This window comes from Cervus elaphus, chromosome 12, assembly GCF_910594005.1.
Source record: "Cervus elaphus chromosome 12, mCerEla1.1, whole genome shotgun sequence".
Classification (NCBI taxonomy): domain Eukaryota; kingdom Metazoa; phylum Chordata; class Mammalia; order Artiodactyla; family Cervidae; genus Cervus; species Cervus elaphus.
The window spans coordinates 48,471,884-48,497,145 of record NC_057826.1 but is presented as its reverse complement, the minus strand read 5'-3'; the positions used below and the strand labels follow the sequence as shown (position 1 = coordinate 48,497,145).

Below are 25,262 nucleotides of genomic sequence, written 5' to 3'. Positions count from 1 at the left end.
TGAAGACACATTAATAGAAGTCATTCAATCAAGATAAGATAATGTTGAAAATAATAAATGAAACTTCATGATACATGAGACAATTTTTAAAAGCCTAACATAGGGACACTGGAATCACAGAAGGAAAGGAGAAACTGGAGCAGAAACAATATTCAAAGAACTAATGGGGGGGGGGGGCAGTAGGGTGGGGGGTAGTACTTCAGGTTCTTGGAGAAAACAAAGAATGGCTGAAAATTTCCCATATTTGGTAAGAGACATAAATTTATATAAATTCAAGAATCTCATCAAACTCAGACAACAAATTCAAAGAGAAACCTACCTTGGCATATCGCAGTCAAACTACTGAAAAACACAAAAATCTTGAAAGTCATCCTGTTATATATAGGGAAACAGTAATCTGAATTACCAAAGGTTGCTCATCAAAAACTGTGAAAACCAGAAGACACTGAATACTAATGAAGGAAACTGTCAACCTAGAACTCTCTATATATTTCCATAATGAAGGTGAATTACAGGCCTTATTTTCAAATAAGAAAAACTAAGTGAATCTGTCCCCATCTGGTCTGTACTACACAAAATGCTAAATAAAAATGTTTCACCCTGAAGAGAGGTATCAGAAACTCAGATTTTTCAGGAATGAGTGAAGAATATCAGAAATAAATACTACATGAGTAAACATAAAGACAACTATTTTCTCTTAATTTCTCCAAAATACATATGACTTAAAACTTCTAGCAATATACTGTGGGTTTATAGTAATATATAGATACAATACATAAGGTAACTCAGGCAGCAGGGGGAAGGGTTAATGGACCTTATCATTGCAAGATTTCTACATTTTATATTAAGTGGTACACTATTACCCAAAAGTAGACTGTGAACACTTAATGATGTATATTATAGTACCTAGAGCAACCACTCAAAGACACAATGCCAATTGATGAATGGATGAATTAAAATGGAATTCTAAAAAATTTTGGAATAGTCCAAAAAAAGACAAGAAAAGGGAACAAAACCAGCAAATAAACCAGAGGGACTAAATAGAAAACAAACAATGGCAGAACTAAATCCAACCATATCAATAAAAATTAAATGTCAATGGACTGTACACTTCAGTATAAGAATATCAAATGTATAAAGAAACAAAACCTAACTATACATTGTCTATAGGAGATGTACTTTAAATAACACAGATCAGTTAAAAATAAGTGGATGGAAAAAAATATACCATGCAAACAATAAACTTAAGAGTGCAGAAATTATAATAGCAGATAAAAGAGACTTTAAGACGAAGAGTATGAACAAAGGTAGTGACCAGTATTTCATAATAAGGAGATCAATTCATGCCTAAACACAACAGTCAAAAATGTGTATGTACCTAATAAGAGAGCTTTAAAATATATGAAGTAAAAAACAAAATTAAATAGACAGTCTGAAACCATAGCAAGGGACTTTAATACCACCTCTAAGCAACTAAGAGAACAGTTATACAACAACCAGGAAAATCATAAATAATCCAGACAATATTATCAACAACCTAAATCTAATTGATATTTATAGAACACACACAAAAACAGCAGAATATGTATTTTTTTATAATACTCAACCAAGAGAAACCATATGCTGAGCCATAAAACAAGTCAAACTAAATTTAAAAGAATGAAAACCATACAAAGCATGTTCTAGGACCAGAACAATTAAATTAGAAATAAAAAACAATAAGATATCTAAGAACACCACAAATATTTGGAAGCTGAACAACACACTTCTAAATAATTGATAAGTCAAAGAAAAATCTCAAAGGAAATTAGAAAATATTTTGAACTGGATGATAATGAAAATACATCTTATTAAAGCTTGTAGGTTGCAAGTGAAGCAGAGCTGGGAAGGGACATTCATAGATTTAAAAGCATATATTAGAAAAGAAGCAAGGTCTAAAATCATGGACTTAAGGTCTACCTCAAGAAGCTAGAAAAAGAAGAGCAAAGTAACACCAAAATAATTAGAAGGAAGAGAATAATGAATATCAGAGCAAAAAGCCTCAATAAAACAGAAAACAGATCATATTCTCTATCCACAAAACACACAAAGCCAAAAGCTATTTTAGTTTTAAAAAAAAAAACAGCAAAATTAATAACACTAGCTAGATTGATCAAAGAAGGGTGGAAGGGGACAAATGATCAATATCAGAATAGAGAGGCATTTAAAGGAAACAATAGGATATCTATGGTGAAAAAACAATATCAATCCTTCACACAAAATACAACAATTAACTCCAAATGGATCTTAAAACTAAATTTAAAAGCAAAACGCCTATCATTTTTAGAGGAAATCATTGGAGAAAATCTCTGTAACCTTGTAGTAGGCAAAGATTTCTTAGGACATAAAAAACAGAAACCATAAAAAATTGATAAATTGAACTTTACCAAAAATAAAAATGGATACCAAAAAGTATCATTAAGAAAATGAAAAAGCGGGTCAAGAAATGGGAGAAAAATGTTCACAAATATCTGACAAAGAACTGGTATCCAAAATACATAAAGAACCCTTAACACAATAAAAAAGAAAAGTAAAACAACAAAATAATGGGCGAAAGATCTGAACAAACACTTTAAAAAATAATATATACAAATGGCTATTAAGCACTTAAAATATGCTCAGCATCAGTGGTGACCACAGAAATACCACCATAATGAGATACCACCACATACCTTCCAGAATGGCTACATTAAAAAAACTGACAGTATTAAGGGTGAGGATGCAGAGAAACTGGAACAGTCCAACTCCTGGTGGGAAAGTAAACTCCTTTGATAAACAGTTTCTTAAACAGTTACATCTTTATCTACCATACATCCCAGCCATCCCAGTACTAGGAATTCATTCAACAAGAATAAACCCAGGCTTCAGGTTCAAGATGGCAAAGTAAAAGGATTTGTGCCCGTCTCCTGCAAGAGCACCAGAATCACAACTAGCTGTTGAACAAGCATCAACAGAGAGACACTGAAACCTACCAAAAAAAGATACCCCACATCCAAAGACAAAGAAGCCACAACTAGATGGTAGGGGGGCACAATTACGATAAAATCAAATCCCATACCCTCTGGGTGGGTGACCCACAAACTGGAGAACAATAACACCAAAGAAGTTCTCCCACTGTTGTGAAGGTGTGGAACCCCATGTCAGGCTTCCCAGCCTGGGGACCTGACAAAGGGATTGGAAATCCCCAGGGAATCTGACTTTGAAGGCCAGTGGGATTTGATTACAAAATTTCCACAGGACTGGGGGACCAGAGACTCCAGTCTTGGAGGGTGAAAACAAAACCTTGCGTGCTCCAAGACTCAGAGGAAAGGAGAAGTGACTCCACAGGAAACTGGACCAAAACCACCTGGCGGTGTTGGAAGGTCCGCTGTGGAGGTGGAGGTTGCCAGGGCCTCCCCAGAGGGACAGGGGCAGCGGGAGGTGCATGGGGCTGGCAGCAGCTGTCTGGGAAGGTCGCCTTTGGTGTAAACCTTGGAGGCCACCAAAACCTGACCATAGACCCCACAGACCCGCGGGCTGGGTTGCCTTAGGCCAAAAAGTTTCCAGGGAGGGAGCACAACCCCATCTATCAGCAGATAATTGGATTAAAGCTTTACTGAGAAAGACCTAGTTTTTCCCACCATCAGTCCTTCCCTTCAGGAAGCTTACAAAAGCCTCTTAGCCTCCTCCATCAGAGAGGGTAGACAGAAGAATCAAGAAGAACCACAATCCCACAGCAACTAAAATAAAATCACATTACCGAAAGTTAATCAGCATGAAAAAGCAGAAAGTTATATCCCAGATAAAGGGACAAGATAAAACTCCAGAAAAGCAACTAAATGAAGTGGAGATAGGCAACCGTTCAGAAAAAGAATTCAGAATAACGATAGTGAAGTTGATTCAGGATCTCAGAAAAAGAATGGAGGCGAAGATTGAGGTGATGCAAAAAATGCTTACCAAAGACCTAGAAGAATTAAAGGACAAACAAACAGAGATCAATAATACACTAGAAGGAATCCACAGCAGGATAACTGAGCCAGAAGCATGGATAAATGACCTGGAGGGCAGAATGGTGGAAATCACTGCCACAGAACAGGATATAGAAAAAAGAAGGAAAAGAAGACAGCCTAAGAGACCTCTGGGACAACATTAAATGTATGAACATTAGCATTATAGGGGACCCAGAAGGAAAAGAGAGAAAAAGGACCTGAAAAAATATTTGAAGAGATAATATCTGAAAACTTCCCAAACATGGGAAAGGAATTAATCAACCAAGTCCAGGAAGCACAGAGTCCCAGGCAGGATAAATGCAAAGAGGAACACACTGATACATATAGTAATCAAACTGACAAAAATTAAAGACAGATAAAATATTAAAAGCAACAAGGGAAAAATGACAAATAACATAGAAAGGAACTCCCATCAGGCTATCAGCTGATTTCTTAACAGAAACTCTACAAGCCAGAAGGGAATGGCACAATATATTTAAAGTGATGAAAGGGAAGAACCTACAACCAAGAATACTCCACCCAACAAGACTGTCCTTCAGATTTGATGGAGAAATCAAAAGCTTTCCAGACAAGAGAAAATTAAAGAGAATTCAGCACCACCAAACCAGCTTTACAACATAAGCTAAAGGAACTTCTCTAGGCCTAAAACAAGAGAACAGAAAAGCCCTACCTACAGAAAATAAACCCAAAGCAATTAAGAAAATGGTAATAGGATTATATATATGGATAATTACCTTAAATGTAAATGGATTAAATACACCAACCAAAAGACATAGACTGGCTGAGAGGATGAAAACATATGCATGTATGCACTTTTACTTACTTATGCTTGACCCCCCAAACTGTATGTAATTATTTTATATTGTTAGGTTAATCATGTTCCCATTATGGCTTCCAATTGTAATTATCTTTTATTTTTTGTCTTGTTATTGATTATGAAAACTGATAAACATCTTTCACTATTGTGATTATGTAACTATTACTCAGTACCATTGTATTATGATTGGTCAACAGAAAAATTACAGAATTCTGTATCACCAAAACTACCATTTAATAGAAAAACCTGTAATCATTTAAAAATCCATATGCAGGAATCGGGTGGAGAGGGAGGTGGGAGGGGGGATCGGGATTGGGAATAAAGACCTGCCCTCTGTAGTTGAAATAAAAAAAATTAAAAAAAAAAAAAACCTAAAAAAAAAAAAAAAAAAACCATATGCATTTGAGAGTTATTTTGGAATTTTTTGAAAAATACAAATGCCCAGGTATTGCTGTTTTTGCCAGCGCTCCAGATATATTTCTAATGAGCAGCCATGTTTAAAAATAACTGGACTATATGAGGATCTTTTACTTTTTTTTTTTTTTTTGGATCTTTTACTTTTATCTAGCTTGTTTCACTTCTTCTATTTCATATTCAGTGCACCATTTCATTTAGTTTATGTTTCCCAATTTTTCCATCTCTTTTTTTGTGTTCTTTCTCAAGTCTTTGTCAAGTATAGTAGAAAAGCTTTTGCATACATGTATATAATCTATATTTTAGAAAACTTATGAAATTTTTCCTAACTAAAAAATTTATGACATTTAGATTCCACTTGTTTGACTTAGTGTGAATAGAATGCTAGATTTCTAATTTTAAAAAATAGATATGCAACAAGCAACAAAGGTTTACTGTATAGCACAGGGAACTATAGTCAATATCTTATAATAACCTAAAATGGAAAATAATTTCAAAAATAACATGTGTATATGTATAACTGAATCACACACATAAAAAAGAAATTTAGTTAACTTTTTGAAATTTAGTAATGTTTATCTTTTTGCCAGTTTTTCTAAATGTCCTATGGACATCTAATAACATATGAGATATAAAATTTCAAATATATTTAGGATATGATTAATATAAATTAATTAATAGAAATCTGTTATATTTAAATCATTAATGACATCATTCAGGATGCCCCAATTCTTATTTTTTCTGTACTTGATAAAATATTCTCAGAGAAATGTTAGTATGTCTATGATTATATATTTTTTCTTTTCCCTTATATTTCTTCTGATTTTTGCTTTATGTGCCTGTTTCTTTGTTGTTAAGGTGTCTAATAGTTTATGATGTCTACCTTTTTTGTGAATTGTACCTTTCATCATTAAAAATATTCATCTTTGCTTCATTTAAAATAATTACTTAAAAAAAAATTAAACCCTAAGTTCACATAATGACTTGTACAGTAATGTTCCCAGCAGCTTTATTCACAATAGCCCCAAATTGGAAACAACCCAAATGTGTATCAATAAGGAATGGAGAAATAAAGTGTGGTATCTTAATACAATAAAAAATATCCTGCCACAAAAAAAGAATGCATATAAGATGCATATATCTCAAATCATTACACTGAGTGAAGGAAGCTAACTAGACATGAAAGAGCACACAACTATATAATTCTATTTATATAAAATGCAAACAAGGCCAAAAAAAGATCCCTGGTTGCCTGGTGGGGAATAGGGAGGGAGATGGACTGCAAAGGGAAATAGATCTTGAGAGTGATGGAAACGTTCTGCATCCTGTCTGCGGTGGTGCTTTCACAGGTACATACAACCGTCAACACTCATTAAATTACATACTTTCTTAAAAATGGAGGCTTAATTGCCATATAATATTCTGTTGGTTTCAGGTAGCCAACATATGATTTGGTGTTTGTACACCCTATAAAATGATCACGGCAGGATATCTAGTTAACATCTGTCACCATACACTTTAGAAAGCTGCTTTATTTATATGAATTAATACAAGGTTGACAGGACCTAAAAAAGGATGATGAGAGCCTGAATAGGGGCAACAGGAGGAAAATTAGAGCAGGATGACAGAAATATGTTAAAAACAATAATTTTAAAAGGTAGGTCTTGATACAGGAAAGCAAACACCCTCTGCTCTGAGCCTCACAGACTCTGACTGAAGAGCAGCCGCAGCTGACTGCCTGGCGTGGGCTGCAGAAGAGATTGCTCCTAGGACTGAGAATCAGGTTCCAGGGTTTTCCTCCTCTCAAATACCACCACCTTGTGTTGAGCTGTGAAATGCAGACCACCCAGGAACTTGGAAGGCTGTGCGCCTTCCAGAAAGGAAGGACCTGGCATGGCACCTCTTGGCATTTTTGGAAAATTATGTCACAGATGAATGGCAGCCACCTCCTTCCCCGGCTCCCGAGGCCCCAGGGAGGGAGCAGCCGGAGCTGCAGCCCAAGCTCTAAACAAGAATGCACGTCCCACAAAACCTGCACGTGGTGCCTGGTGCTGCTGCCCCAGCGTCACACAGGAAGATTCATGATTGACCCAGGAATGCACAGCGGACACGTTGAGAGGTTTATGTACCACACAACACACGTTAAATGCAGACTGGACAAAACCAAGACATCTGACTCCTTTCCTCTGACTTTGGAGTTGGAATGTAAGTTTAGGATTTTCAGCAGAGAAAAATGAAATGGGATCTGTTCAGTTTCAGAAAGCTGATGAACCTTATGAAGCCAGATGCTCATAACTTTAATAAAAGTTTCTCAGCAGGTATAAGAATCGCCTGCAATACAGAAGACACAGGTTCAATCCCTGAGTCTGGAAGATCCCCTGGAGAGGGAAATGGCAACCCACTTCAGTCTTCTTGCCTGAAAAATCCCATGGACAGAGGAGCCTGGCAGGCGTCAATGGGTTACAAAGAGTCAGACACGGCTGAGCAACTACACACATAAAGCACAATATATTGGAAATAAGGGATGGGGTATTTCTTCTTCAAGAGATGAGTGAATAAAAATATATTTGAGAAAAAAAGCAAATAGAATGGGCATAGTTTTGCATTGGGGAGATTTTTGAATCAGCTGATGAAAACCTAGTCTGATGGGGCCAGGCTAGCACAAACTTCTAAGAATCTGGTGGGGGAAGGGGTTGCAAAATCTAATGAGTTTCTGCACCAGAAAGTACAAATGATGAATTCAGGGACCAAAATAATCTACATTCTCTATATAAAAGAAGGAGGAAGAGAAGGACAAAGAGGAAATGTAAATCAACTGACAACAGAAGGAGTCCCTGGGACCTAGCTATTGAAGAAACAGTAAACACGTGGCATTTACTGGGAGCCACTGTACTTTTATAATCACTTAGTATTAACTAATTTAGTCTTCCTAACAACTCTGTGCAGAGGACTCCCATTTACAAATGAGCAAACTAAGGCACAGAGCAGTTAAGTAACTTGCTCAAGACCACATAACTAGTAAGTGACAGAGCTAACATTGGAACTCAGGCAATCTAGCTCCAGAGTATGAAGTCAGGCCCTTAACAAAGGGTAGCTAGTTTATTAATCAGGCAGGACTAGGTTACTCACTCTGTCCACCAAAACTTTTTGAAGATAACTAAAACACCATCATTGGCATCATTATAGTAAAGCAGAGAATGGAAAGTCAAGGAATAAAAATTCCTGGTGTTAGAATAGGTCAACATAAGAGAAATTCTTAATGGCCAACAGGACCCTGTATTATAAAGCAAAACAACTAGATAAATTTGGAAAATGTCAGTGCAACCTCAGAATCTTAAAAAAACACATATTTTCCCCAATTTTGTCACTACTAAAATGGTCTTTAAACAACAGGGTTCTACTATACAGCACAAGAAATTATATTCAATATCCTGTGATAAACCATAATGAAAAAGGATATAACTGAGTCACTTTGCTATACTGGTACACTGGAGAAGGGACTAGCAAACCACTTCAGCATTCTTGCCTTGAGAATCCCATGAATAGCATAAAAAGGAAAAAAGATATGAAACTGAAAGATGAACCCCACCCCCACCCCCAGATCAGTATGCTACTGGAGAAGAGCAGAGAAAGAGTCACAAAAGGAATAAAGAGGCTGAGCCAAAGCGGAAACAGTGCTCAGTTGTGGATGTGCCTGGTGGTCAAAGTAAAGTCCGATGCTGTAAAGAACAATATTGCATAGGAATCTGGAATGTTAGGTCCATGAATCAAGGTAAATTGGGAGTGGTCAAACAGGAGATGGCAAGAGTGAACATCAACATTTTAGAAATCAGTGAAATTAAATGGACAGGAATGGGTGAATTTAATTCAGATAACCATATTATCTACTAGTATCTACTATTATCTACTACTACTGTGGGAAAGAATCTCTTAGAAGAAATGGAGTAGTCCTCATAGTCAACAAAACAGTCCAAAATTCAGTACTTGGGTACAGTCTCAAAAATGATAGAATGATTTCAGTTTGTTTCCAAGGCAAACCATTCAACATCACAGTAATCCAAGTATATGCCCCATACAAGAAGAAGATGAAGAAGTTGAATGGTTCTGTGAAGACCTACAAGACTTTCTAGAACTAACACCAAAGAGAAGATGTCCTTTTCATCATAGGAGACTGGAATGCAAAAGCAGGAAGTCAGGAGATACTTGGAGTAACAGGCAAGTTTGGCCTTAGAGTACAAAATGAAGCAGGTCAAAGTCTAACAGAATTTTGCCAAGAGAACACACTGGTCATGGCAAACACTCTCTTCCAACAACACAAGAGACGACTTTACACATGGACATCACCAGATGGTCAACACCGAAATCAGACTGATCATATTCTTTGCAGCCAAAGATACAGTCAACAAAAACAAGACCAGGAGCTGACTGTGGCTCAGATCATGACCTCCTTATTGCAAAATTCAGACTTAAAGAAAGTAGGGAAAACCATTCAGGTATGACCCAAATCAAATCCCTTATGATTATATATTAGAAGTGACAAATAGATTCAAGGGATTACATCTGATAGAGTGCCTGAAGAACTATGGACAGAGGTTCATAACATTGTATAGGAGGTGTTGACCAAAACCATCCCCAAGAAAAATAAATGCAACAGGGCAAAATGGTTGCCTGAGGAGGCTTTACAAACAGCTGAGAAAAGAAGAGAAATGAAAGGCAAAGGAGAAGAGGAAAGATAAACCCATCTGAATGCAGAGTTCCAAAGAATAGCAAGGGGAGATGGGAAAGCCTTCTTAAGTGATCAATGCAAAGAAACAGAGGAAAATAACAGAATGGAAAAGACTAGAGATCTCTTCAAGAAAATTAGAGATACCAAGGGAACATTTCATGCAAAGATGGGCACAATAAAGGACAGAATCAGTATGGACTTAACAGAAGCAGAAGATATTAAGAAGATGTGGCAAGAATACACAAAAGAACTATACAAAAAAGGTCTTAATGACTCAGATAACCACAATGGTGTGATCACTCACCTAGAGTCAGACATTCTGGAGTCCAAAGTCAAGTGGGCCTTAGGAAGCATTACTATGAACAAAGCTAGTGGAAGTGATGGAATTCCAGCTGAGCTATTTCAAATCCTAAAAGATGAGGCTGTTAAAGTGCTGCACTCAACATGCCAGCAAATTTGGAAAACTGAGCAGTGGCCACAGGACTGGAAAAAGTCATTCATTCCAATCCCAAAGAAGGGCGATGCCAAAGAATGTTTAAACTACTGCACAATTGTGCTCATTTCACGTGCTAGCAAGGTAATGATCAAAATCCTTCAAGCTAGACTTCAATAGTATGTGAACCAAGAACTTCTAGATATACAAGCTGGATTTAGAAAAGGCAAAGGAACCAGAGATCAAATTGCCAACATCTACTGGATCATAGAAAAAGCAAGGAAATTCCAGAAAAACATCTGCTTCACTGACTATGCTAAACCCTTTTGACTGTGTGGATCACAACAAACTGGAAAATTCTTCAAGCAATGGGCATACCAGACCACCTGACCTGCCTCTTGAGAAACCTGTATGCAGATCAAGAAGCAACAGTTAGACCTGGACACGGAACAATGGACTGGTTCAAAATTGGAAAGGTTGTATATTGTCACCCTGCTTGTTTAACTTATATGCAGAGTATATCATGTGAAATACCATGCTTGATGAAATCACAAGCTGCGATCAAGATTTCAGAGAGAAATATCAATAACCTCAGATATGCAGATGACACCACCCTAATGGCAGAAAGTGAAGAGGAACTAAAGAGCCTCTTGATGAAGGTGAAATAGGAAGAGTGGAAAAGCTGGCTTAAAACTCATCATTCAAAAAACTAATTATGGCATCTGGTCCCATCACTTCATGGCAAATAGATGAGGAAACAACAGAAACAGTGAGAGACTATTTTCCTGAGCTCCAAAATCATGGCAGATGGTGACTGCAGCCATGAAATTAAAATACACGTGCTCCTTGCAAGAAAAGCTATCATAAACCTAGACAGTGTATTAAAAAACCAGAGACATCACTTTGCTGACAAAGGTCTGTCTAGCCAAAGCAATGGTTTTTTCCACTAGTCATGTACAGATGTGAGAGTTGGACCATAAGGAAGGCTGAGCGCCGATGAATTGATGCTTTCGAATTGTGGTGGTGAAGACTCTTGAGAGTCCCTTGGACAGCAGAGAGATCAAAATGGTCAATCCTAAGGAAATCAGTCCTGAATATTTATTGGAAGGACTGATGCTGAAGCTGAACCTCCAATACTTTAGCCACCTGATGTGAAGAGCTGAGTCATTGGAAAAGACCCTGATGCTGGGAAAGATTGAGGGCAGGAGGAGAAGGGGGTGACAGAGGATGAGATGGTTGGATGGCATCAATGACTCAATGGACATGAGTTTGAGCAAACCCCAGGAGATAGTGAAGGACAGGGAAGCCTGGCGTGTCAGTCCATGGTGTTTTAGAGTCAGATACGACTGAGGGACTCAACAACAACAACAGCTTTGCTATACAGCAGTAATTAACACAACACTGTAATTCAACTATACTTCAATAAAAGATAAATTAACAAAACAAATAAAATGGGCCTAACATAAGCTCAGCAGTTTAGCCCACTACCAGTGCTCATGCCCAAGTAGTCAGCAGTATAGTTCTCCACTAAAACCAGGGCTCCTTGGAAACAGGCCAGTATCATATCGTATCTTGGGATTGGACAACAATGGGAACAGGTCTGAAATGCCTGTTGCCAAACAGCAAGAATGACTCCACAGGCATCAGGAACTCTGCTACACGGGAGAGGAAGGGACTGCAGAACTCTCTCCCCAGATGAGCTGTGATACTCTGAGCTTCGAAACTTAAGAGAAGGGAAAATCACTGTGGAAGAAATGTGAGTCTGAGAAATGCCTTGTGTTCATGATGTCCTACAAAAGGAAAGTTAATATAAAGTGTAGAGAAAGGAAGTTTTCATAGCAAAGAAAAGACGACAATAATAAGATAAGTTATCATTTGTTATTGATCTTTAAAACTGAAAAGCATTCATATATAAGGCCATGTAGTTTCTTTTACAGAGTGTTAATTACATGTCTGTTTTCCATTATTTCTGTGGTGAGTAGGAAAAAATAACAAAAGGAACTATAAGTCAGGTCACGCAGGACTTGAGGGCCCTTGGAAGGACTGCTTGGCATTGGTGGTCATACAACAAGCAGGTGGAAAGAGAGGCAGAGATGCACTGGCATCGTGATCACACACAATTAACAAGGAGATGACAGTCAGCAGTGTGTTTGTAACATCATCAACCGCTCACACAACCTGAAGAGGAAAACCAAGAGCTCAAACTCATCTCCTAAGAGGTGAAGTCTCTACCTAGTCCAACAAAGAATGGTAAAGTGTTAATAAGGAATATACACATTTTTAATAGTACTAAAGATAGGTCAGCAAACCCCAACGATAAGGGGTCCTGAGTTTGAATCACCTTGAAGTCACCTAGTCCTATACCATAAAGCAAGAATGTGTCCCTCCAAGAGTCAACATCCTGTAGGCTTTGCTGCTCAGAAAAGGTATTCCTTGTCCTCTGGATATGAAAGATCAGTGCAACTGTCTGGAAAATGTCACAATGACATTTAGGTTAACTCTAAGAAAACACTGAAATAAATGAAACAATGGCCTTTCGAAGATCTTAAAAACCAAGAACACAAACAATGAAGATATAAAATTAAACCCAAGATACTTAATATTTTAGAATAAGTTAAAGTGTAAATGCATTATTAAATCTTGATATGTTGTATATGTTTTATCTGTTATTTAAGATGGATGATCAAAAGGAATTAGCCATTCTAAATTTGTAGTAGAATTTAAATAGTTTAGGGAAGTTTAATCAACCAAATCTATAATCAGTGTTTAAATGCTCAAGGAGAAATGGTTTTCAAGCCATTCTGAATGACTTTTTGGATAGACACAGCAGACATGCTCTGGATACTCACCAATTCCTGACATGCCTTCCTGACTTTTTACTTGGGGGGCTTCCTCTGCCCACCAGAGCCAGTTGGCTCTGCCCAGGGCAGGCCAGAATTGCCACAACCTCCCAGAGCAGGCCTCAACCAACTACTGATGGGAGTTCATGGACAAATGCCCCAGCTTTCAGACCTTCTGGTAAGGATATCTCAGAGGCCAGTGCGCGCCATCTGCCCCGGACACCCAGGGCAAGTGAGCAGCAGCCGTCCCCAGTGGTAATCTCAGTAAGGTGGTCGGTAGAGGCCCTCATGCCTTCCCGGACTCATTCCTCCTCTCCCCACTGGGGCTTTCAGGGATCACCTCCTAACTAAACTAGTGGACTCAAACCCACATCTCAGAGTCTGGGCAACCCAGATGAAGAGAAGAGAGGAGTTTACCAAATCAAAAGCACACATATGTGTGAGGCTCTTCTCAAAGCACAGTCCCTCCTTGGGCATTTTGTAATTTCCCAGCAGGGGAGCTGGCTTGGTAGCACAGCCAGCCAGGGGAGATGGGAGGGGGTGGGCACGGTCTTGGGTAACCCTCTGCCTCTCCTGTCAGCATCTCCTCCCTGGAACCAGCCTCTCTCGGGACCCATGACTTTCACCAGGTCACACGCTCTCTGACTCTCACTGTGGAGCTGTGATTCCTCCACATGGAACTGTGATCTCAGAGGACAGTCTTCGATACAGAAGTCTCCATTCATAAAGCTAGACTTGGACTCAGGGGACAGGACGAACGTCCACTTACTCAGCTGTCAGGACAATGAGCCCACGGGCTTTGAGTCTGCTCTCACGTCCCTCTGGGCCATAAGGGGCTTCTGCTTATGACCTTTATAGGCAGCCCCCCAAAAGAGGAGAAACAAAGACCCTGCTCACCACCCCTACAAACATGGTGGTTAAGTGCTCAGGCTTACTCACTTATAATTGTCACTTTGGGCGGGTTCCTCAACATCCCTGAACCTCACTTTCTTTAGCTATAAAATGGAGGAAATATAATCTAACTCATCCCTCTTAATAAAGAAAAAATGATTGATTGCTTAGGCATGCCAGCCACTTTCTATGCACTCCCATCACATGGACACACGTAGGTGCAATTATCATCCTCAGGTTCTAATTCTAAGAAACTTTTCCAGGGTCACCCAGCTAATAAGAATGTAGGGTTCAATCCTAGGCGAGTCTGATTCCACTGTTAGCCTCTATGGTATACAAAAGATACAGAAAGTAAAAGCGCCCAACACACACTAGGAGCTTAATTACTGTCATTACTTTCCTGTGTCCTTACTTCACCATTCTCTCCTGGGCTGTCTCTCACTGGGGGAAGGAATATAAAGGGGACACAGACAAGGAGAGATTCACAGAGCCTTAAATGAAGAGGCTCAATGCCAAGTTCTTAATAAAAAGCCTTCAGAGAAAACAGAAGGCTTCCACTTCTATTAACACCTAAGCTCTTAAAGTTCTTTCAACTCTGTAATTTCCTTCCCTGGAACCTCCACAAAATTCCTAAAATGCCTTTCAAAAGGCCATAAAGTCATGAATACTAAATATCATAGAAGTTTTCAGTGAAATTAAGTCACCTCTGGGCTTCCCTGGTGGCTCAGTGGTAAAGAACCTACTTGCCAAGCAGAAGATGTGGGTTCGATCCCTGGGCCAAGAAGATCCCCTGGAGAAGGAAATGGCAACCCACTCCAAAATCCTTGCCTGGGCAATCCCATGGACAGAGGAGCTACAGTGCATGGGGTCACAAAGAGTAGCACATGACTTAGTGATTAAACAACCAGTCACCTCTAAAGCGTGTTGACTCGATGTTACAGAAGAGCACTGCCTGAGGAGTCTGTCTCTCAGCCTGGCTCTGGGACTGAACTGTGTAACCTTGAGAAAAGCCACCTGCCTTCCCTGTGCCTTTTTATTGTTATTATTGAGAGAATAAACCTCATCTTGCCTTTCTTAAAGTTGTTGAGAAAATCATGTGAGAGATGTATGTGAAAATACTTGGCAAATTATAAAGCACAACACAGATGTGGGGAGTTATCAGTATTCAGCAGCAGCCTATCCAACTTGCTAAGAAAATTCCTGAATAAGAAAAATGGGAGCCAAAACGCAGAGGTGAGTAGCAAGGGGGGATGAGGAGAGTCAGATGGTAAAGAAAAACTAGCTGTCAGAACCTCATTTTCAATGCTGGCAGTTAACCTTCAATCAATTTTATAAGGCCAGGAAATAGCCATATTTTTAATTAAGTGTCGGCGGTAGGCTCAGCAACATAAAATTTAATGGTAGGGAAGACACCAGCATGAAGAAACATAGCTTCTTACCTCTCCTTCTAAGAAAGATATCTTTTCTAAAAGCTGCAATATTAAGAGTTGTTTCTGCTGCACCTTCTTCTTTAGTGATTCAATCTAGAAAGAAACAAATTGGACATTGTTAATCAAAGATGCAGAATTGTACAAGTTAATCAACTAGAAGAGAAGCCTTTGGCTTTCATTCAAACAGAAACTACATATTGGTTCTTCTGTGTTCTGTGCAACAGTATTAACATGAGGTGCTCCATGGAGAGGGGGGTTCTGTGCCCAGGTAAGCTTGGGACATCAAACATGGTTGTGGGGCTGTTTCATTAGGTTTGTTTAGCCTAACATTTCTGCACTGTTTTGCCACACAACTCTTAGTAAATCTTCACTAATGCTTTGGGAAGTGCAGATGTAACTCTACATAAAAAATGTATTCAGCTTGAATTTATGCCACAGCCTGTATTTCAAACATTAAGCTCTGTTGATCCTGTTTGTATATTCATATTTGTTCAACTAAGTGTCAAAAGTTTTGCTCTGGGAAAAAGGTCACTGTCACTGAAAGTAATAATGAAATTCAGAGGATTGAGGACTCATGAGGCCTGGGGCAAGCAGGCAAGTCCTCTGAAAGACAGGGGCTTGAGCTGGGATTTTTCCCTTTGTTTTTATACTATATGTATCTTGGACTACCATTTGTTTTTCATTCACGAATCATGTCTCCATGGACAAATCACAGGTTTCCTAAAAGCAGGAACCAGAGTGCTCTGTACCAGGCCATGCCTTGGACAATAGAGGGAACAGAGTGTGGGTTCAATAAATAACATGTGATTTGGAAGAATGCACTAATTTTCCAACAATTTTTATATGAAATTTGAGCATTTACAAAACCTTTTTTTAAAAATCCCTCTTGGTGCAAAATGACACAATTCCTATGGAAGGGACTCTAGCAATAACTAAAAGCAGTACAAGTGTACAATTACACTTAACCTTTGACCCAGCAATTCTATTTCGAGAAATAGATCCTATAGATACATTAGCCAAAATATGAAATGACTTGGACATAGGATTTTAGAAAACGCACACACACAAAGACATCAATAAGTGGCTGGTAAACTATGGTACATCTTAACAATGGATTTCCTTGTAACCTTCAAGAAAAAGTAAAGATCTCTAAAACCCTGATACAGTATATTGTAAGGAATGTATGGTATGCTGGCTTTGGTGTAAAACTGCTAAAGACATATGAATGAATATTTGCAAAAAGAAACACTACAAAGATCAAACAAGTCTTAATATTTACCAACAGGAAGAGGGAGAAATTAGAAGGAAGAGACAGAAGAAAGACTTTTCTGATAATAACCTTGTTACATAGGTTCAATCTTGGAAGCACATTTTATAGATTCAAAAAATAAAAACCAAAAAGGGGGGGAAAGTGAATCCTAAAATTTGAAAACAAACTGAAATAAAGGAACTTAACTATATATCAAATTGGTTAAAAGAAGTAATTCAGGCACTGTTAGAACAAGGTAATTTGACTGGATATTTTTAGTGGATGTATTCTAAAGATAAAAAGAATTGCAAAAAACCTCTCACTCACTGGGAAAATTTGGATAGTAATATTAGTATTATATTTTGAAACTATTTGATAGATTGTATAACACCATTTGGAACCAAAGTCTTTAGTGTAAGAGAAAGAAATATGAACATGAAATCAAAGAGGTAAAAAAAAGTTTTGTTAGATTTCAAATGGAAGTATCAGTATGAACACATAATTTTTGTTTTCTTTTTAAAAAATATATTAGATAAGCCTGAAACATTCAGAAAACTAAGACCATGGTATCTGGTCCCATCACTTCATGGGAAATAGATGGGGAAACAGTGGAAGCAGTGTCAGACTTTATTTTTTTGGGCTCCAAAATCACTGCAGATGGTGATTGCAGCCATGAAATTAAAAGACACTTATTCCTTGGAAGGAAAGTTATGACCAACCTAGATAGCATATTAAAAAGCAGAGACATTACTTTGCCAACAAAGGTCCATCTAGTCAAGGCTATGGTTTTTCCAGTGGTCATGTATGAATGTGAGAGTTGGACTGTGAAGAAAGCTGAGCACTGAAAAATTGATGCTTTTGAACTGTGGTGTTGGAGAAGACTCTTGAGAATTCCTTGGACTGCAAGGAGATCCAACCAGTCCATCTGAAACGAGATCAGTCCTGGGTGTTCATTGGAAGGACTGATGCTGAAGCTGAAACTCCAGTACTTTGGCCACCTCATGCAAAAAGTTGACTCATTGGAAAAGACCCTGATGCTGGGAGGGATTGGGGGCAGGAGGAGAAGGGGACAACAGAGGATGCGACGGCTGGATGGCACCACCGACTCGATAGACATGAGTTTGAGTAAACTCCAGGAGTTGGTGATGGACAGGGAGGCCTGGCATGCTGAGATTCATGGGGTCGCAAAGAGTCGGACATGACTGAGCAACTGAACTGAACTGAATTGAAGCCTGAGACACCTTATTCTACCTGAAAACAAGGACATGAAGGGTCTCCCTTGGGTCAAAGACAGGATAATCTGTACATCAAAGAGAGTGTAATTAAGTAAAACACATTGGAACATATATATTTTTTAAAACCCTGAGCATTTTATGATTCTTAAAAAAGAAAAAGCAGCAACAATTGGAAATGACAGTGGAACCAACTCCTTAGAAACTTGAAGATTTAGAGAAAAGGATAAAGCATTTATCCTGCCTTACTTGCACAAACTGCATGTTGAGATTACTAAAAAAAAGTCCCAGTTTATGAGGAAAGAAGTTTTACTTTACAGAAGAATTCCAGGTAATAAATGGAGAAGGAAGGAGAGAATTTGGAAATAACCATTGTGTGATACCAAGGAAATATTACTAACAGACTCAAGCAACTTTCATGGACAGATGAAATACTGAGGGGCAAAGCTGATGAGGAACCTGATAACTGTGTTGAGGGCTGTCACCACCTGAATGCACAGCCAGCCTCACCATCACCCGAAGTGGGATCACCAGACAATATGTGCCCCCAGAGCAGAACAAAATGAATCACCCAGGAAGTAGTCTTGCCTCCCCCGACTTAAAAAAGTTGAAACAGAATCTAATCAAGCTAATAAGGAGACAAAAAGTCAAATTCAGAATGTGGGAACATTTATAGGACAGCTGACTTAGTTCCTGCAGTACCTGGGTCAGGGTAAACGTGAGTTGGGGGTGAGAGGGCAGTACACGGAGCATGCTCTAGATCAAAGGACTTGAGAAACCTAACAACCAAGTATAGTGGACTTCTCTGTATGCCGATTGGAGCAAAGTACTGTTAAAAGACTTTTTAAAGGCGTTTTGGAAAATGCTACTACAGACCAATATCAAATGGGACCAAGAATTATTATTGATTTTGTTAGCTGTGAAAACTAACATGTAATAATAACTAATTATGATTACAGAAGGAAAAAGTGCACATGTTTTAGAGATGCCTAGTGAAACACACAGAATGTCTGGGATTTGCCTTTTAAAATAATTGCACAAAGGAAAAAATAAAAGGAAAAGAAGGTGGAGATGAGGCAAATGTGGCCAAATCTTGCTGTTTGTTGAATCTAGGCAATGATTCATTCTTACCCTCTTTGTCCTGAGTGAATTAGATGTTTTTGTGATAAAATATTTTAAGTTCCACCTGGTGTCAAAAATATAATATTCCATCATGAAAAGCAAGCCATTCATACAAAATAGAACACAAGAAACATACTTAAGGAAAAATGTTCAATGTTGATAAAAAATTCTTTTAATTAACAATTAAAAACAGTCACTAGTTATCCTTTCATATCTATTAAATTTGCCTGAAACTACTGACTGAAAAAAAATGGTGCTGGAAGGGCTGGGAGAGACAGCTATTCTCATGTGTTGCAGGTGGTGCTGTAAATTAGAATGACCCTTTGGGCAATTTAGCAATAAATATTAAGAGCCATAAAGCTGTTCATACCCTTTGACCTACTAATCCCACTCCTGGGAATTTATCCTAAGGACATAATTCAGATGTAGGAACAGGGCTATATATACAAAGATGTTCTTACTCCTATTATTTATAATAGAGAGAAAATGGAAATAACCTTAATGTCCAGCACTAAAGGAAGTGGTAATAAATTATGGAATATCAATTTGATGGAATATATTACACAAACACTAAAAACAAATCTATTACAAAATGGAAAAGTGTTTACAAAAAGCCTCAAGGGATAGAAAAACAAGAGCTTACAACGATGAAAGTAGAAGCTGGAAGAGAAGTTAGATAAATGAAATCATTCTGCAGTTAGGGTAGGATAATGGGCAAAACAAAAGTATGTTTTATTTACACTTCCTTCACTTTTTGTAGGAAAATTTGCAGAAATTATCCTTATCGTGTCCCTTTTTCATTCCTTCTTATATTGTTAAAATTCTTAAAAGCTGACCTCTAAAGTCTTTAAATGATAGGCAAAATGTGTACTGAAGTGAACTAAAATATTCCAAAGTCAGGAGTAATATTTCATCAAATTACACAAGTGACTTCACACACATTGGTTGCACCATCTCTGAAGTAATCAGTGAATCAAGAGAAGTGAGAGGGTTAAGGATATCCTCATGAACAGCTCATAGGAAGAGACCAAGATTATTCTACTCACCTTTCCCATAGATTTTAGTTTTAAAAAGAAATCAGTGCAAAGCAGAGATATCATCTAGGGAAAGAGAGCTGAGGGGAGACTTCTGGGCTAATGTTAGTGTGAGGAGGCACCTTGTTCTGGAGGAAAAAATGGGTGTGGGAAGGATGTGAGGGATCTGAAGCTTCTGATGACAAGGCTCAAGTTTTTCAGCAACTGAGGCTTCAAGAAGCGATTGTGCTCTTGCACTAAAAATGAATACCATGCACGCTCATTTGCTTTCATCCTTGAGCATTTCTCATAGAAGCATCCTGTACAGTATATTCTGTGGTCAGAGCTGACATGTTCAAACTAGGGACCAAGGATGCTTAGGCTGGCAGGCAGAGCATAGCAGGCCCTCATGCCCTACAAGGGGTGCCAACTTTGAATTTCAAGTTATTCCCCTACAGTCTGCTCCTGAAGCACACCCCATGTCTTCTCCCAAGTAAGTCATCCAGTTTCTAAAATAAGCAGACTCTCATGTGTCTGGGTGGGACTTCCCCAATGGCTCAGCGGGTAAAGAATCTGCCCACAATGCAAGAGACACAGGAGGTGCAGGTTCCCCCCCTGGGTCTGGAAGATCCCCCAGAGAAGGAAATTGCAACCCACTCCAGTATTCTTGCCTGAAAAATCCCATGGACAGAGGAGTCTGCTGGGCTATAGTCCAATGGGTTGCAAAGAGTTGGACGTGACTGAACCGCTAAGCATGCATGCCCACATGTATCTGGGTTTGCTATTATTTTAGCTAACATCAGACTCCCAAGCCTTTGGTTCTTTTCCATAATATCTGAATCACCCATTTGTGTGAAAAATGCTGTTATTTCTGACTGCCAACTTCAAAGAGCCTTGACATATTGTCTCCTATATCTTACTCGCATAGTAACATAAACACTCAAAAATCAGCTACTACTATGTTATTACTGGTATTTCTTCCTCCCTAGACTGTCAGCTTCTCGAGAGTAAAGACCTTGATCAGCTTCATATTCTCAGACACTGAATGAATGAATCAAAGAATCTTTCCATCCATTACCTCTCAACAATCCACCCTGTAAGACTTCAGAAACAAAGTTGTTTGGAAGAGACTCTGGGAGGCCCAGAGGAACCAAAGTTGCTAAATACATAACCTCCAAAGCACCCCCCAAAATTGGGGGCATCCCAAAATCCAGGGAACCACGCAGGCAGTATGCAAGTGAAATCCATTTGGCACATTTGCTCTCACTTGACTGGTATCAGTTTGTAAATTTGACCATTAAGAGGTTTAGGTCCACTTCACAAAGCTGCACTTAAATCTAGCTGTCACCAGGTGGTGGTAAATGACCCAGGTTACCAGGCTCAAGTCAAAACATTGAGAAACAAGAAATTAGATGAAGCCTGGAAAATAAGTGCTTCTATCCTACTTTCCCAAGAATGTAATCTTGTTGCAACAGTTAAATTTAAATATCAAACAGCAGGGGGACTTCCCTGATGAGCCAGGTTAAGAATCCACCTTCCAATGCAAGGAACATGGGTTCAATCCCTGATTGGGGAACTAAGATCCCACATGCCACAGAGCAGCTAAGCCCATGGGTCACAGCTACTCAACCCAGGCACTTCAGCTAGAGATCCCACAAGCCACAACTAGGGAGAAGCTCCCATACCGCAGTGAAGATCCTGAGTACCTCAACTAAGACGTGACACAGCCAAAAATCAATTAATTAATCTAAAAAATCAAATAGTAAACCTTCTTATAGAACAAAGGGAAGAAACCCATCTTGGTAAAATCTAGAACCTTTTACCTGATGCTCACTCACTGAACTGATATCTAATTTTGTCTTCATTAGCAAGTTTTTTTTTTTTTTTAATTTTTGTAATTCAAACTGAATATATGTCTTGCAGCCTAACTGATCATGCAGGAACAGGCCAGTTTGATATTTAAGGTGGGTTCAGGGGGTCATCTAGTTTCTAAAATGGTAACAGCTTTTCTTCACATTAACCACAATTGAGTTACCTGGATAGATGGTTGGAGCCAAGCAATCCCTTTCAACTATAACTGGAGTCACCTGGACCAAGTCCACTTCTAGGCTCTACTTCAGAGATGCTCTCTTACTCAGAAATCCTCCCAAGCTTCTAAGGGGGAGGGACAAATTAGGAGTTTGGGATTCACACACACACTACCATATATAAAACAGATAACCAACAAGGGCCTACTGTATAGCACAGGGAACTATCCTCAACATCTTGTAATAACCTATAATAGAAAAGAATTGGTTATATATAACCAAATCACATTGCTGGACACCTAAATCTAACACAACATTGTAAATAAACTACACTTTCATAAAAGAAAACAGTAACAAAACAGAACCACCCTCCCACGCGGTCTAATGTTCCAGTTCCCTAGTGTGGACATGAGATGCTTCTGCTGTGGTCCCACTTTATCTCCCCAGTTTCCTTTCATGCCAGCTCTGGCCCACAATGAACCCTATGAAGAAGCCACTCCATCCTCTGAGTGTGCTGTGAACACAGTGGGACCTCTGCCCCAGCTGGTGCCTTCACCAGGCATGGCCTCCCACCCTTCATCCCCTCCTCTACCAGGAAAATTGCTGGCAGGAAGTACTCCACAGTCACCTCCCAGGCTAGCTCTTGCCAAGTCCTTCAGGTTGCCTCTACATCTGTCTCTGTTCATTTCAGCCCTTCAAGCAAACCCCTAGCACGAACCATCACTGCCACTACCACGGTCTGTTTAGATCTTCCCCTTGCACCAGACAGCAAGCCCACGCGGTACGGATGTTTAGTGTACCGATTATCTTATATGAAAGAGCAGTTCTCTTAGGAGGTGAAATCACTGCTATCCATCCACACATTTTTATAAACTGCTTTGGAAACAGATTCCTATAGTGAAAGGATCCCTCCTGATTTCTTTCAAAGAAGACCTTGTATGTCAACCACACTAAAATGAAATTATATAAAAACTCAGTAAGGTCCTCTTATGGATTCACAACAACCCCCGGAGGTTGCAAGGCTTGTCAGCTTCCTGGAATTTTTTCACATTGGTGACAGACACGAAAGACACGGGTCATTTCGTGTTAGATGTCAGAATGTGATATAGCCTATAATTAAAAGGATGTGAATAGTACCCGACTGTGCAAGACTCATGAAACATAACTCAGTACAGAGGTTGGCAATGTGGAGAGAAATGAATGAATATAAGAAATACAGCAGCAAATAAGTATTAAATACTAGATAGCACTTGATACTTTTTTTTTAAGAAATTATGCTTTAAAGTGTTTTCTCTTACCAGCTGACAATATACATGACAATATACATATATCTGCAAATGCCTTTCATAAAACAAGAGACACATTGAAACAGGGCATGATATTAGAAGGTACATTAAAACTGTCACATTGAATTAAATTGTCTAAAATCTTGTAAGAGTAAGGAAATTACATTTTTTTAATCCAACCTAAGTTTATGATAGTATTGTTTATTTTCTCTGAAATTTGTTTTTTTTTCTTTTTTTCTTTTTTTTAAATTTTTTTATTAGTTGGAGGCTAATTGCTTCACAACATTTCTCTCTGAAATTTGTTTTGTTTTCATTCTAATTTTAAGAATAGCCAAGTAAAGTAAACCAAACACTTTTATTCAAAGTCAGTGTGATGGTTGGTATTTGTATGTGTGTTTATCATGAAACTCAACACATTAATAAAAAGTTTCCAAACCTCTATCACCGATACCTCTCTCTGTTACTCTTCCTAATGGACCCATAAAGCCATTAAGATTAATGGTATAGAACCCTAATTTGACATGAAAGATGTTAAAAACAAAGCAAGTTATAAAACAAACAAATAAAAAGACTTTCTACTTTAAACCACCTTGGTAAAGAAAGAAGTCATTTTCCCATTGAAAATATACCAAAAATGGATACCTGCCAATCAAAGCCTCTAGCCAAAATGAGAGAACCGGAGTTCTGAATTCTAGGTCAAAGAGAAGCAACAGGATACTTGAATGTGAGTCTTTCTTGACTTTTCATGGGAAATGCATGCTGTTCAATTATTTGAAAATCTGACAGAAAAATACATTGAAGATCCCTATTATTGTTACTCACAGTGAACCCCCAGTTACCCAGAGACCAGTGGACTGACTGCGTTACGGCTGGCATAGGACAGGCAAGAATTTTCTAGAACTCACCAGGGGTTTTTATCACCTCTCTTTGCTCCCTCTTGTCCTAACCCAGCTTAGTTTTCAGCTCAACTTGCTGTGGTCTGGCAAAAAGTTTTCTCCATTTCCCTCAACAAAATAGGAATCATGTCTGATGCCCAAACACCTCACCGTGAAAACTGAGAACAACTGATATCTAATACTCTTCCTCTGAAAAGGTTTTGTTTTTTTTTTTTGCTACAGTTTCTCCTAATTGTATTTTATAAGTGCTGTAACAGTGTAATTTCATAGTTGTGTATTTTTTAAAGTGCATTCCCTTTGGTAAAAACCACCACAGAAAGAATTTTAAAATAAAGTTACCTTCTTTTCTTAAAAAATGATACAACACAGGGACCTATGACAAGACAAGGATCTGCCCTGCACTAATGCAGCATGAAAGGACAGTTTAAAAAGGACAAGGAAAATGGGACATTATCTCATTTTGGGGGGAGCGGAGGGATGAATTAAGGCCACAACAAAACGAAACTGAAAAATTGCTAAATGAAGCTCTGAGTGGGGAAAATGAAAAATCAATGAAGGAACGGAGGGAAAAAGGTACATTTTTCATCTTCATGATGTTTGATTGGGTTTGGAGAAATTCATTTTCAATTAATGTGTCTTGTGGCATTCAGCCAGGCCAGATATGAACAGGGCACACATTTTAATCAATTTTTTTCTATTAAGTTTGAAGTAATATATAATCATAGAACTATACTATTCTAAAGGATCAGTTGAAACTGGCTTCTGCGGTAAAGTAATCTAATTTGGTTTGATTTCTATCTTATATTAAAGATCACCCCACTTCTACTGAAGAAGAACCAGCCCCCTAAATCTCCTTGG

At 38.6% G+C, this 25,262-nt stretch overlaps 1 protein-coding gene across 1 annotated transcript in view; it reads right to left on the bottom strand.

Moving 5' to 3' along the window:
- Positions 1–25,262, bottom strand: part of LOC122704849 (myocardial zonula adherens protein) — a 117,818-nt gene that overhangs the window by 28,802 nt on the left and 63,754 nt on the right. The window contains exon 11 of the mRNA XM_043919916.1: positions 15,589–15,672. Coding sequence (XP_043775851.1) covers positions 15,589–15,672 — 84 coding nt within the window. The remainder of the gene's footprint in view (positions 1–15,588; positions 15,673–25,262) is intronic.